Genomic DNA, 15,781 nt, shown 5'->3' on the forward strand with positions numbered 1-15,781 from the left:
ATTTACATTGACTTTTTAAGAAAATTCTCCATAAAGAACACTTTTAAAATATTAATCATTGAACAATTAATAATATATGACTTTTTCTAGTGTTTAAAACCTCCCCAAACTACAATGTGCTTATCAATTTCCATTTTGAACATGCAATTGGTCACTTTTTCGCCTTGATTCATCTTGCCTGGCTGCCAACCAAATTTTGCCTCTGTATACCTTCTTGACACTAATAATGACTGAGTTTCTGTTCGTTTGCGTGCAAGATTTCCCAAGTGGCAGTTTGGGGCTGGGATAAACTATCTATCATGATTGCATACAACTAATCTGACTCAACCAAACCACCCAGTGATTGAAATTACATTTGACAATTCACCTCTCCTTGGCGTGCCTGAGGTGAACATAGTTACAGACCATCCCCGGAAGGGCATAGCAACTCTTCCATATGCTGGGGAGGATCTTTTTATTTCTGTCAAGAGACTTTTAACCAAGCATGTAGAAACAGGAGAGAGGTTTAAAAAACAACAAAAAACACTTCATTTTTTTCAGTGTGTTACCTTTAATTTTTCCATATCAGTGCCATTTATGTTTGCAAGGATTTTTTTAGGCAATTCATTAAAGAAACTAGAATCTTGTTTTATATTAGTAAGAACTCATATAGCAAAGTACATAATTTTTACATAAAGTTAAAATAAGGAATTTAAGGATCATGTATCATTGCCATGGTTATACAACTAATGATTCACTTCTTACTTGGGAAAATCATTAACTTCAGCACAGTAACTTACCTGTGCCAATGAAAAAATCTTTTTAACACTACTTTCTACAATGTCTTGAGTGATTAGTTATTCCTGATGTAGATGAGACAAATAATAATATTAAAAAAGGGGGGTGGGGTGTTGTGGGAATAAGGTTAGCCCCACCCAAATACTGGCTTAAATCCTAAATTTCTATTCCATTAGCACAAGGAAGTAGGTTTCCACCAATTCCCCCAAAAGTCTAACCCTCCCACAGCATATCCTACATCATTTGCAAGGGGTTCTCACCCAATATGCATGGATTTTCAGGGGCTGCCACCCAGTTTTAGCACCCAAACCTTAAATTCTAACACCTACTGAACCCAGAAATTTAGAGGAGTCTGGTACCCACAAACTCATAACACATACACATTGAAGTAGGGAAGAGTTCAGTTTAGTCCTCTTGCCTACTGCGTTTCTCCTTTATATTTAATGATATAAAATTGGAGTAAAAGTGCCATGGCTGTTGAAAGCATTAAACAATACAATTTTTTCAAATGTATATGGAATTTACAACTATGTGTAAAATATTTTGGCTGTTTACACTTTTGGAATGATCAATAAATGTGAGAGCAGAATGACTTGCATAATGGGACTTCCCATCCCCCATCGTTGTGTCACTCCGAAATCTGCTCCAGAGAGTGGGCACAGAACACACAGAACAGATGTGCGGGGTGGGGGGAGGAAGTGGGGAAGTCCCATTGCACAAGTAGAAGTTCCACTACTCCTGCAAAGTCTGACTTTGTTGAATTCAAGCTCTTTTTTCCTTGACACAGGCTCAAGTGAAGAACCTGGGTGGGCATGGATACTATTTACAAAGAAGAATCCTTAAACTCAGTCTTATAATGAAGGGACTCTGACCTAGTTGTGGCAATTTTTTGCAATTTTGCCAAATTTCTCTTCTTTTCACTGCCCTTGGTGCCATTTCCCACCCTGTTCCAGAAGGACCAAAGCAAGACACAAAAAACAGAGATTCCAGGGCAAGTGAAAGCCTCAACATGATTTAGATTTAAGGTGGCTTGCAGCCAATTTTGTGTGCAGTTGACACTTTCAACCTGTGCAACAGGTTATTTGAATTGTGGTATTTGTCTATATGTGATGTTTACAATCAGTTGCTAAAATGGGAACTCATGAGTTAGCAACTTTCTATAATTTGTAAACCCGAGGTACCACTGTAATTCTATATTTCATTAGAATATTTTTTGCAGGGCAAATAGAGGTAGACTTAAACTAATGCTTAATTTAATGTTCTTTTTAAAACATAATGTTTCTGTTTAAAACATTATGAAATAATGTTAATTTTCAAAGTAACTTGATAAAAAACACAGTAGAGTAATATAGAACTTTCTTATCTTGCCTTGTTGCATGCCCTTAGTATTCGGAATCTGAGCTGTCTGGTGCTCATTAGTAGAAAGTGCTTGTATATAATCCTATTATAAAAGTGAGCAACATTTATCAGTATTAGTAAATGCAAGTTTCTGCTATAAAGATCTGTCATTGTGTGTCCTCCCACTCCTTCATGGTAAACCTGTAGACTTTGAATTCTTGCACATTTCAATTAGTGCTATTGTAGTGATGTTTATTTATGATACGACAATGTAGTACTAGTGAGCCATTTTATTCAGTAATAACCATAAATATAATTCTTTTGCATAAAGAAGTTTTAACATTGACTGTGTAAATCAAGCAATTGCTAAGAAAAGAACAATAATGTAGGTAGTGCTAGGGGCTGCAGGGGGTGTAGGAATTGGCAAAAGTCACTTAAAAGTCTGGGTCCAACTCCTTATCCTGTCCTATTCCTTAGCTTCAGGTCAGTTTGCAAGAATTTTAGCAATATCCCTGTCACCAAAAGGTGCATAATCAAAGTATTACATTTGTATGATTCAAGCAAAGAAAGAAGGCTGACCAACAATAAATCCTATCTACTCCCTAACATTGTGTGTTACAATCATGTCCCTTACCTTGAAATAATTATCTCTTTTATTATGCACATTTTGTAATGTTTCAATTTCCTGTGCAAACCTGATCTTTTAGGTGGAGTGCAACCCTGGCTAGAAATGTCTAGTTTAAGCTCAGAACAAGCTCATGCTGTTCCTGTCCCTCACCAGGTATAGGTTGTCAGTTAGAGTGACCATACCTGTACCAGAAATCAGATTGCACCTGGTTCATGTGTTGTTCAAAAACACCTGAACTTGAGCTGCAACCAACTGATTAAGCAGCTTACCAGGAAGGAGATTTACAATGGTCTAATACGTCGTTGGAGCAGTTGTGATGCTTTATTTGCATTTTGACTCTCAAAACTGAACAATAACTAAGAATGGGTATAACATATTCCATGATGAAGTGATATTTTGGTTACCTGGTTTTTCTGGTACTCGCCAGGTTATTTGGCAAGGAAATGAATGCATATGCTGTAGAAAAGAAGTTTAGCAACTAAATTCTTTATGAGTCACAATATGGCAATCAATAGTTTATCGTCTTAAGAATGTAATTAGGGGATTTTCAAATATGCATTTGACATCTGAGATATTTAATCCTATTAGCAATCAAATGAACAAAAAACCTGCCTTCGTTATTAATATGTATAGAACAGAGAAGTTAAAAATAGAAACAAAAGATGTAAAAGTAAGCGTTAATCCTGAATTACTTGTAAAGCTTCAGAAGCAACTATTTAGATATGGTTATTTAGTTTCCAAAGCACCTCCTTTCCGTTGAAAATTATTTTTTCTAAAATATATGCTGTCATAAAATTTGACTTAAATTGTTGCCCACTTTGTCAGTTAATATAATAGCGTCTTTTTAGACACAAGACACAAAGGCAAGAGAAAAGGTGCTCTGCCATTACACCTTCATGGGAATCGGAGAGCTTTGGTTTATTTCTTCTTGCATTAATCACTGACTACTTTGGCAAATATATATATTAAAACACTGAAATACCGTTTAGTTAGACTTCAGGCCTAACTCAGTTTTCTGACAGGAATGTACGTTGTTCTCAGAAAGCAGCTTGAAATACTAGAACTGTCGTTGAAACAGCTCATGGATTGTGTGTAATGGAGCAAAGCAGTCTATCATGTGCTTGGCTTTGCTCCCAAGAGTTTTACTGATACTGACTATTGCTGCTCAAATATTAAACTCCTTTCACATGCTCAGTACAAGCTGTGGCTGGTATATCTAATGGTGTGGATGCATAAGAGTTTCTCACCAATCATTTTAGTTTGCCTTAAAAAAAAGGGTTCAATCATTTTTCTGAACACATGAATGTCAAAGTGCAAGCAGGGCTAGGGATGTGAATGTAGTCCTTGCCTCCAATATCTTTGTGTGGCTCTCACCTTTCTGCTCTGTCCCCAGCCCTTCCCTATTGTACAGGGAGAGGTCTGCATGGGGCTCCTACCCAAGTTCATTTGAATCTGAGTGCAACTTCCTTCTCCCCACAGCACAGGAAAGTCAGGAATTCAGCAGGAGGGACATGTACAAGAGGCATGGGGACAGGGCCAGGCTTGCATGCTCCTGGCCTTCTCCGCAATTTGGCATTTGCATGTCCGTGATAATGAGTGTGTATGCATGTGTGAAATTTATTGCTCCATTCCAAAAAAAAAGGTAAAACAGTTTTACCAGTTTACCATCCTTACCAGAGTTCTTTCCAAATAATAGTGTAGAATAGGAATTATGAAAAATGAAGCCATGTTTCTGTGAAACATGCAACCAATGCCTTCTGTGGTTTTCTAAACCTGATTAACGTCATACTTTTTTTTTTTTTTGCTATTCACACCATTTTAAATTTCAGAGCAGAGCAGAAACTTTGATAAGCTTTATATTACAAAGGGGGATCGCAATCCTAAGTGAGACAAAGTAATCTGATGTAGATAAAGTAATCTGAGAGCCTTGACAATTTTTATTGGTACATTAATTAGCATAGTAATTAGATGGTGATCAAAATAACAGTTTTAGAATGGATTTAATTGTAGCTATAACTCCTTGGTGAAAATATATTCAATGCTGAGGGCGATATCACAATCTTTCTCTAGCCGCAGGAAACAGTGAATGGATCCTAGGCCTTTTGCTGGTGTGTGTGTGAAGTTTCTCAGTTTTGTCAGATGATCAGCTATTTTGTCTTCAGGGTGGTGTTTCTTTTACAGGATGAAAGTAATTTTTTAAAAAAATTCTAACTACTCAACCCACATTATGATGTCATAAGAAAAATGCAATCTCTCTCTCCCGCCCATTAGCATGTCAGTTGTGCAGTCAAATACTACATGGAAAGTGGTTTCATAAGTTTCATAGGCTCGGACACCTATTAGATTTTTACATAGAGTTCTGCTGCTGCTATGCCCGAGCTGAGGTAATCAGCAAGAGCATAATTTATCCCACAATCTTAGCTATCCTCAAATTCCACTGGGAAATTCCAGAAAGAACTATACAACCTGACGAAGGAATTTCTTACAGATGTGCCAAACCAAGTTTGTGCAGACAGTCCTCAGCCAGGCATTCTGTCTGCTAACCAAATTATTGAAACCAGGAAACTCCATAGTTTCAGGCATTGTTATCACAACTCGTGTGTCTGGTTGTATGGACCCAAGTCTCAGATCATATGCCACCAATATTGCAACACAATTTGTACATCTGAGACTAATTTGGGCATATAATTTGTTCAAATCCAGACAATCCAGAAGCCCAGTCTGGACATAAGAATAAACATGCTGGAACAGACCAAGACCCACCATCCTGTTTTCCACAGTGGCCAACCAGATGCCTATGAGAAGCCCTCAAGAGAAGATGACGGCAATAGCCTGCTGCTCTTCCCCATCAACTGGTTTCAGGGGCATGGTGCCCCTGATCCTGAAAGTAGTATATATCCATCCTTGCTAGCCACTAATAACCTAATCATCTTCCATTAATTTTTATAATACCCTATTAAAGCCATCTAAGTTGATGATCCTCACAACATTTTGTGGAAGCAAATGCCATAGTTTTAACTGTGCTACATGAAGAAATATCTCCTTTTGTTTGTCCTGAATCTCCCACCATTCAGCTTCATAGAATGATTCCAGGAGCTAGGATTGTGAGAGAGGAAGAAAAACAACTTTGTCCACTTTCTCCACATTCTGCATAATGTTATACACCTCTGTTATCCCCTTCCCCCAATCACCTTCTTAAGATAACAACTGAATGTATGTGGGGTCGGATTTTCACAATCCCTAGTTTCGCTGCTCATCTGTTTTTCTTTATGGAGCCTGCATACATAAACTTTCCACAGAAGAGCAAAGCTTTTTTTGCGACCCTCCCAGATAGCTTTCTGTCATTAGAGACTGGGCAGGGTGGAAGGCATCTTCATAGACAACAAAAGATCCTCTTTCATTATATGTTGATAGAGGGCAACTAGTACACATGTTTTGCTTTCTTGTCCTGGGTGCCTAAATCACAGCTTGTTCTACTTACCCAGACAATGAAAATTTTGGGATCAATGCTCAAGAAATACCCAAAATAGCAGCAAGACTGAGTCTCATGGAAACATTTGGCAGGATTCAAGCTTTGGCTCCAAAGCTACATTCAAACCAGTAAAATAAGGATACATCTACACAACTAGTAGTAATGCAGTTCCTCTATCAGATAGTGCCAGAAATATTGAAAAAGGGGCTGAATCAACTTGCCACTCTGTCAGCACAGTGACCTTCTTTTGCTGGAAGCTTTCTAAACCAAATGTAGCAGGGGAGAGGGTGTCGTTGAGATCATTGTGGGGAAGGAAGGGTTAAGCCAGGGTGGTCCAACTTTTCATATCAAGTGGGCTGCAATACTACTTCAACACAGAACCTGTGGGCTGCACACTTGTCCCGACCCTCCTGTCATCTTCCCAAAGCTGGGATAGGAGACAAGGGCTTTGGGAAGCAGACGCAAGACTCTAACACGGTCCTAGAGCTCTCCCACGTCCTTCCCCAAATTGGGCAATGCTACAGAGGATGAGATGGTTGGACAGTGTTCTTGAAGCTACTAACATGAGTCTGACCAAACTGCGGGAGGCAGTGGAAGACAGGAGTGCCTGGCATTCTCTGGTCCATGGGGTCACGAAGAGTCGGACACAACTAAACAACTAGGTAAAGGTAAAGGGACCCCTGACCATTAGGTCCAGTCATGGCCGACTCTGGGGTTGCAGCGCTCATCTCGCTTTACTGGCCGAGGGAGCCGGCGTACAGCTTCCGGGTCATGTGGCCAGCATGACTAAGCCGCTTCTGGCAAACCAGAGCAGCGCACGGAAATGCCGTTTACCTTCACGCCGGAGCGGTACCTATTCATCTACTTGCACTTTGACGTGCTTTCGAACTGCTAGGTTGGCAGGAGCAGGGACCAAGCAACGGGAGCTCTCCCCGTCATGGGGATTCAAACTGCCGACCTTCTGATAGGCAAGTCCTAGGCTCTGTGGTTTAACCCACAGCGCCACCCGCATCCCGAACTAAACGACTAAACAACAACAAAAACTCAGCTTTGGGAAGGAGATAGGAGGACTCTAGGACCCTATCAGAGCCCTCATGCCTCCTTCCCAAAGCCCAGCTCCTTGCTTACCTGGCTTTAGGAAGGCAGCCTGAAGACTGCAGGGGGGCATCAAATGTTGCCAAGAGAAGCCAAGAAAGGCCTCAAGGATTGCCTTGGGTTAAACTGTACCTGTAATTGGAGAAAGAAAAACAAAATACAGGATTGCAAGTGATGCAATTAGTATTGCTTAATGTTAGACCCTAACTTTTGTCTTTCATCAGATAAAGTGACAGGGAATCAATTTTCAATAAGTTGTGTTTTTTTCAAGAGTATGGAATGTTTGGGGTGTGTGATAACTTTGTAGAGCAAGTGTTCCATTTTAATGTTTCTCCTTCCCCCAGAACTGACTATAAGAATGTTCCTGATTAAGTCCTCAGGATTATTTGAAAGCTTGATCTAACTCCTGCATCAAATAATGTAGAAACAGTGGCCTAGACTCAGGAAAGAAGTGGCATTTAATATTTAAAGTAATGTAACCATTTTAGAATGCCTTGATATTTGCTGCTTTTATAGAGAAAATCTTTTTGTTGCATATATTATGAATTTCAATAGGTGCCTGAAAATTGATTTTTAATATGCTCATTATGTTTCTGAGTCTGCTAATTCTTTAAGGAAATGAAGAAAAAATAATGAAACCATGTTACACAGGTACTTAATTTTTTTTATCTGTGGTACTATTCTGGTAATTAATGCTTATTTTATGCAAACTAGACTATATCTCTTACTGGACACATTACTGTCAAGAAAATATTACTTGCCTTAATTATCAGTAATGAAGCAGGGATAAGCTGCTCACTTAGATATAATATATCTAATGACCTTTTCAGCTAGAGGTTGTGATGAAAGGTATCAGTTTCCACAAATTATGTTTCATTCAGTTTCTGGCCTTTGTGTAGATTAATGTTTTGAGGATGAGTTTTAAAGTCAGAAATAAATTGTGTTTGGTGTTTAAAAGTGATTTACTGTCTTGCTTTTTAGTAGATCATTCTCTATTTTATAAATTAATCCAGGTTCCATCTCTATCATGATATTTTATAATACAAGTCAACAATTAAATCTAGGCTTTTAAAAGAAGTATGATTGTCTATTTTTGGCAGTATTCGATACAAACAAAAGCTTATGAAATGCAAGAATAGTGTTTGAAAAGGTCTAAATTTGCAATTATGCAGATAATTCAAAGCTCTCTGGGGGCTCCAATACAGATAGATCTGTGCATGTTAGTGTTAAGTGATTGCCTGACTTTAGCAGAAGATATCAGTGTTTGATAAGTTAATGTGCACACAAGGGGCTTTGTATAAAATTCCTTCTTGCTGGAAAATCGGAAGTCTGAGCATTTTCTGAAAGTCATGTAAAAACATTCTGTGGGTGGTGATTGAGATTAAGCTACTTGGGATTAGAAGACGACATTCTTAATCCTTCTAGCTCTGTGTTTTACTGTTTATAATAGATAGTTGCATTTTGAAAGTGCTGTGCCTACACCCTTGAGCCCTTTTGGGTGGAGAGTGTCGAAATCAACTTGGTTTGACTCTTGGAGCAGAGTGCACTCACTATTGGACTAAATATCGGAGAAAGATCTCCACTTTTGGTTACTTTCAAAAATAATTATTAGTGACTTCTTTGCCCCTGAAGGTTGCATCTTAAGGTACTTTATTTAAGAGGCATATTTCAATGGGAGGGCAATGTAAGAAATGTTTGAAGTGCTCTGGCAGGCACCTGCTTCCTTCAAAGGTGCTGCTGTGAGCTAGTTTGAGTGTCTATTCAGTGACTGTGGTGGTCTGAGGGAATGAATAGAGAGATGGACCAGCATTGCCAAAATGCATCCCCAGTGGTCTGGAATTTTACTGCTGACAGTTGGGAACAGATGGTAGACGGGAAGATATTTTTGCGACTTGGCAGTGGTCTGTTGATTCAAAATATTTGTGAACCCCTGGGGTTAGGGAAGCCAGAAAATAGATGGATACAGTTGTAGAAGTTAAAGTCCTTTGTAACGATTATTTTTATTTTGTTGGATGGTTTTTCATATTCTTTGTTTTTTTTTGATATTATCTTACACATTTTGGCATGGTGTTGTTACTACCTTGGTTTTCCTTTTGGAATGGAAAGCATGCTACAAATCTACAGTGAAGCAATCTTTTTAAAATGAATTTGCATTTTAAGAACATGGATTAGATGGTGTATTTGAATTCAGAGGTTAATTATACTTCGTAAGAAGTTCAAAATATGTATAATATGATTCCTATTCTTTAGCATCACTCATGTTACTCAGTATACAGAATGCAAATGTGACAGAGTTGATGCCCAAAATGTTTATAATCTGTTTTTGATATGCAAGCTATGAGTGTCATTGGTTATGTAGCCAAAAATCAATGAACAACAGGGAGGTATCTGCAGGCTTAAGAAAACCCCAAGGTTTGTGGAAGTACAGGGTTGTTGTTTTTAAGGAAATAAAAACCCTAAAGGGAGACTCTGAAAGTAGGACTGAGCCTGCTCAGTGGCCCTACCTTTGTTATGGAACAAGGGTGCTAGTACTCACCATAATATTGTTACAGTAAGTGCCTCACTTTTAACATTGGGGGAGGGCTGATGCTGCGTACCCTTGGGTACTCCCAGAAAAAAGCTCTGGGAATGGTGAAACGGAAAACCTGTGGGGGCTGGAAGGGAGTGCCTGAAATCCTGAAGAGGAGCACTCCACTATGCAACATTTTGATTGTTTCTTCTATTTTTCATTGACTCAAAATAAATGCTATTTCTTTTATTGCATGCACACTTCTTCAGATACTTCTGCACACTTCTTCAGATACTTCTTCTTCACATACATTCAGTTGTTATCTGAAGAAGTGTGCATGCACACGAAAGCTCATACCAAGAACTAACTTAGTTGGTCTTTAAGGTGCTACTGGAAGGAATTTTTTTATAGTTGCACATACAGTGGTACTTCGGGTTAAGTACTTAATTCATTCCGGAGGTCCGTACTTAACCTGAAACTGTTCTTAACCTGAAGCACCACTTTAGCTAGTGGGGCCTCCTGCTGGGTGACCTTGGGCCAGTCACACTTCTGTGAAGTCTCTCAGCCCCACTCACCTCACAGAGTGTTTGTTGTGGGGGAGGAAGGGAAAGGAGAATGTTAGCCGCTTTGAGACTCCTGAAGGGGAGTGAAAGGCGGGATATCAAATCCAAACTCTTCTTCTTCTTCTGCTGCGCCGCCGCCGGAGCATGATTTCTGTTCTCATCCTGAAGCAAAGTTCTTAACCTGAAGCACTATTTCTGGGTTAGCGGAGTCTGTAACCTGAAGCGTATGTAACCTGAAGCGTATGTAACCCGAGGTACCACTGTATCTCGCAGTCCTTTGATAATACTGTAGTAACTCATTAAATGTTTAATTTAAGTGTTCAGTAGAAACTTTGGCAACTAGTCGCCTGTGTTGTACTTCACTTTATACACTGCTAGAGTGATGTATACTAACTGTTCTCCACCCTGAAAATCAGAAGCTGCCTGATATCTGTACTCTGTATAGCTGATATTAGTAGCGGGGCAGCAGCAAGGCAGATTCATGACCATTATTCATGCTCTGAAGCCCTTTCCACCACAGGAGATGCAAGTCCTGGTCCCAAAAAAGGATATCATTGCTGCATTTGAAAAATCTTTACATTATTTAATGGATTTGTCATGTACAACCAATTATGTATATCTGCCAAGAGTTTTGATTGGGTGAATGAACAACAGCATTGGTCATGAATTGTTGAGACCTTACAAATCCGTCAATTTCCGTGCTTTCTAGAAGATTATCAAAAATGTATGGCATCAAATTGAAGTTCATGAGATTTTATTTTAACATCTACAAATGCTGGCATACACTCTGCCAGCTGTACAGTTGAGCAAAGTAAAGGGTACCATTTGAGGAGTTATAAATGGTTGATAGTTTAGTTTATTATTATATTTTACCATCATGGAAGGACATTTAATTTTTTTATTTTTTTTTACCTTGGCTATCTCTGGTTACAACTGCACATCATTACCTCATACCTCCTTCATATTCAAGTCAGTGACACTCAGGCGGCTGGGTGGTGGCTGTTGTAAGCATGGGCTGTGCAGCAGAGTTCAGCTCCCCCTCACCTGACAGGAACTTTTGCTGCACCACCACCTTTCCTTCTTTAGAAAGCTGTTGGCACTTCTCTGCAAGGAAGCAGTGGAACCAGTAGCCAGAGGTACTGGACTTCAGGGGGTTTAGTAGAACTACTTCACAGTCCCCCCAAAAGGACATGGGTCTCAAGCTGATCCTGGACCTTCCTCAAGCTTAGGAAGTTTCAAAACGTGGCCCTTGCCAGCATTATGCTGCTTCTGTATCCAGGGCAGCTGTCTACCAACTCCACCTGGTACGCAGGCTGAGACCCTATCTGCCCGCAGACCATCTTGCCAGAGTGGTGCATGCTCTAGTTATCTCCCGCTCGGACTACTGCAATGCGCTCTATGTGGGGCTACCTTTGAAGGTGACTCGGAAACTACAGCTAATCCAGAATGCGGCAGCTAGACTGGTGACTGGGGGCGGCTGCCGAGACCACATAACACCGGTCTTGAAAGACCTACATCGGCTCCCAGTACGTTTCCGAGCACAATTCAAAGTGCTGGTGTTGACCTTTAAAGCCCTAAACGGCTTCGGCCCAGTATATCTGAAGGAGCGTCTCCACCCCCATCATTCTGCCCGGACACTGAGGTCCAGCGCCGAGGGCCTTCTGGCGGTTCCCTCATTACGAGAAGCGAAGCTACAGGGAACCAGGCAGAGGGCCTCCTCGGTGGTGGCGCCTTCCCTGTGGAATGCCCTCCCATTGGATGTCAAGGTGATGGACAACTACCTGACATTCAGAAGACATCTTAAGGCGGCCCTATTCAGGGAAGCTTTTAATGTATGATATTTTAGTGTTTTCTGGTTTCTGTGGAAGCCGCCCAGAGTGGCTGGGAAAACCCAGCCAGATGGGCGGGGTACAAATAATAAATTATTATTATTATTATTATTATTATTCTACACCATGGAGACTGGTTCACACCTCATGGGCATAGCCAAGGGGTGGTGGTGTCAGGAGGGCAGCTGCTCCCCCAAATCAATAAAAATAAATACAAATCTGAGGTTCTGCCCCCCTTAACAAAACCTTGTCTCCCTAACAAAACCCTGCCCCCTACCCACAAAAAGCCTGGCTACACCGATGCCTCAACTATATTTTTACATTTCTGTACAGCATTAGTGTTTTCTCCACTTCACCCTAAGAAGCCATCGGTTCCAATTTCTGGTCTTGCCATTTAATCTTTTAACAGTCAGTTCTTTACTAAGTGCATAGTGGCCATCACTGCCTACCTCTGTGTTCAGGAAATCACAGTGTTCTCATATATCAACAACAGATTCCTTGTCACTCCTATGACCAGCTTTCTGACATCCTTGGTACCACATTGGCCTTCCTCAGTATCATAGGGCTTAAAAATTGTTAGCAGGCATGTCCAATATTGCTGTTAGTCTTTCAATAGGCTTTTGAGTCACATGGCAATAACCCTGGTAATCACATCTTAGGTGTGTTAGGTCTCTCCAGCACTGGTTCTCGGGCATCTTTCAGCTGCACTGGAATCACCTGGGTTTGATGCTAATCCTGATAGTGCAAGTTCACAATTCCCTTGGGGAATGGACCTCTCATAGCAACCTGTTACTGGCACCCTCTGTCCTTGTTACTGACAACATGTCTAGAACTAGCTGAGGAGCAGACTGCAGAGACCTCCACACTTCATGGTCTCAGAATGAGCTCCATCTCCACCTGAAAGCCTTGAGCCACAAATAAGCAAGGAACTAGTTCCAATACACTCGTGACTCTAGCACTGTAGTTCTGAAACTATTGGGCACTGTTGGCAGTCCATTTGGCCAGACATGACCATTCTCTGGCAGACCTCCTCAGTTAGTTAACCTCATTTCATGAATGGTTTCTCATACCATGGGCAGCTAGGAGCCTCTTCTAGTGCTGAAAGATGGCAGCAGTCAAGATATTCAGACAACAGCCAATGTCACCTGTTTTGCAGCAAGGTAGGGAAAAGCAAGGACTTATCTATGACTGATTTCTGTGAGAGCATGTGTGCATGGTTAAATATGTAGTTGTTTGCAGAGCGGAAAAATATGAACGAGGATATCTGATTCCCCCCTCTACGCAGATTAACACGTATCCCCAGCTAATTTATTGTTAAACCCCCTAATTTAGAAGGTAAGATAAAGAGCTTCAGGTTTATAGGTACTTAAAAGTCTTAGGGAGAATGCCTTGAGGATGACAGAGTGTTAAATCCTCTGTTGCAGGAAGAATATTTGAGCCAGCTGGTGGAGTGATCTTTTTCCTTATACCTGCATTCCTTAGCATATCCATAGAAAAAACAAATTGTGAGCCAATTAGAATAAATAGCAAAGAAACTCCTACTTCAGTCACAATAGCAGTATCTGTGAAACTGTTCTTCCTTCATACAGTAATAGTTGAATGGAAGGCACAGAGGGCAGCTCTTTTCATGCAATAATAAGGAAACAGCTGTGGGCAGGCTTCCTGAATGGATGTCATATTTGAGGAAGGGGTGTTCACTGAACCATTCATACTGGAGCCTTACAGAGCTGTCTAGAAGGATGGAGAGAGGAAGAACTGCATTTTCCGACACTGGAAGGTGGGAGGGCACCTTTTTCTTTTTTCTTTCCTGCTCCTAGGTTGTTGGGTTTTTGTTTTTTTATAAACAGTTTCCCAAGAGGAGGGAAATAAACTGCATGAGCTCCATGGATAGTCTCCATGTCCCTTGTGTCCTGCCCCAGCCTTCTGGTTCCCCAGGAAAGGTATTTGGTCTCCTGTCCACCATCACCACACAAACACAGAAGATGGGACAGATGGAGGGGAACCAGAATGATGGAAAGCCTATAGGCCAGGCATGTCCAAAGTCCGTTTTGGGGGCCCGCCGGTCGGTTTAATCCAGCCCCTGTGGCAGTTTACTTCCTAGGGTAAAATCCTAAAAAACCCTCAACAACTTGAATCCTAAAAGAAGCTCAACAACTCCAACCCTAAGAAAAGCTCAGTAACTTCAATCCTAAAAAAAGTCAACATCTTTGGTTGGTCCTTTGGTCGACCCCCATGGCCCTTCACTTCATCAAATCTGGCCCTCTTTGAAAAAAGTTTGATCACCACTGCTTTAGGCAGATGTCGCCATTGGTCCTTGCTCCTTCATTCAAAACACCACCTCCATCTGTTCCATTGGTATCTGCAGGGAGAGTATAAGTAGTAGAACTCATTTATATATTGCAAAGATTGTGGTGACCTTAGCTTACCTCACCTAGCAACTACTATCCTACAGTACCCCAAAACTCTATTTTGGCAGCAGGTAGTGTTTTGATTTTTTTTTATTTTATTAGAGGAAATAAAATGGCATCTAGTGTATTGCAAACATTTGCTATTTGCTGCTAAACAGCAAATGTTTCCCAGAGGGGAGCTTGAAAGGCGGTGGAGAGCATTGGGGATGGGTCTCAGTACTTCTGGATGGAGCACAGCTGCATGGCTTAAGGCCCTGACATTTGTGTGGAAGCATAGGGAGACAGGAAGAGAAAGACAGATTACATGAAAAGAAAATGCTGGGGACTGAGAGAATGCATGGGAGTGGGGGGGGGGCAATATAGAGATCCAGAGAAAGCACAAAGAAGAAATTTGAGGGGAAGGAGATTAGCCTGCAGTATCCTGAGAATGTCCCGTTAAGCCCCCAGAAGCTTAGATAGCCAAAGGTATTTCACAGTCTCACCTTGGATAAAGAGGAGGCAAATGGTATTCCATCTCCTGAAGAGATTATAATTTCTGGGAATGTCTAGAAGAGAATTTCAAATAAAATCCTCACTATGCACAGGTAAAAAGTAATGATTTCCCTTTCCAAGGAGAAAAGATATTTCTTAGCACTCGAGTTGCAAATTCAGGTGCAAGGGAGATAGTAACTCTCTGCTTGTAAATATGAACAAGAAACCCTTAGGAGTCATGTAGAGCAGCAGGATTTTGTTTTGTGCATTGGCCACCTACATCCAAAATTACATCTTGTAAATGGGGAACTGTAGAAGATCTCATAGAACTGAGAATGGACACTTCAGCCAAGATATTCATAAACATATTGATAGGAACAAGACAAGCTTATACTCAATCTCGGCAGCACACGTAGCAGGGACCTACAACATCATTGCACAATGATTCAGCAGGAGGGTGGTACAGGATTAGGAGCTAAAGTTCCACCTGCAAGTGTTCCAACAACTGATGCTATGGTTTGAGTTGCCAGTGATAGTCATTTTCATCAGCAGAATCTTGGGTGACTAGGCAACTCAGAGAAGGTTCTCACTACACTGTGCAAGGAAGCCTTACCAACAGGTTTTACTAGCCATTGGGTTTGCATACCTTTTCCACTTAGTAAACCACTGAGGTTTTTTACAATTAGGCTGT

At 40.8% G+C, this 15,781-nt stretch overlaps 1 protein-coding gene and 1 long non-coding RNA gene across 4 annotated transcripts in view; both read left to right on the top strand.

Annotated features, from left to right (window-relative positions):
- The window catches only part of LOC309527648, a 384,549-nt gene that overhangs the window by 128,349 nt on the left and 240,419 nt on the right, over positions 1-15,781 (top strand). The gene's annotated exons all lie outside the window — the stretch shown is intronic.
- The window catches only part of ELP4 (elongator acetyltransferase complex subunit 4), a 161,359-nt gene that overhangs the window by 102,457 nt on the left and 43,121 nt on the right, over positions 1-15,781 (top strand). The window contains exon 10 of one of the 3 annotated variants that reach the window (XM_082209493.1): positions 1,565-1,663. The exons of the other annotated variants lie outside the window; for them this stretch is intronic. Within the exon in view, the coding sequence (XP_082065619.1) occupies positions 1,565-1,648 (84 nt within the window). The 3' untranslated portion in view covers positions 1,649-1,663. Of the gene's footprint in view, positions 1-1,564; positions 1,664-15,781 lie in introns of those variants that run through there. 3 annotated transcript variants of the gene reach the window in all.

This window comes from Podarcis vaucheri (genome assembly GCF_965113315.1).
Source record: "Podarcis vaucheri genome assembly, chromosome: 1".
Classification (NCBI taxonomy): domain Eukaryota; kingdom Metazoa; phylum Chordata; class Lepidosauria; order Squamata; family Lacertidae; genus Podarcis; species Podarcis vaucheri.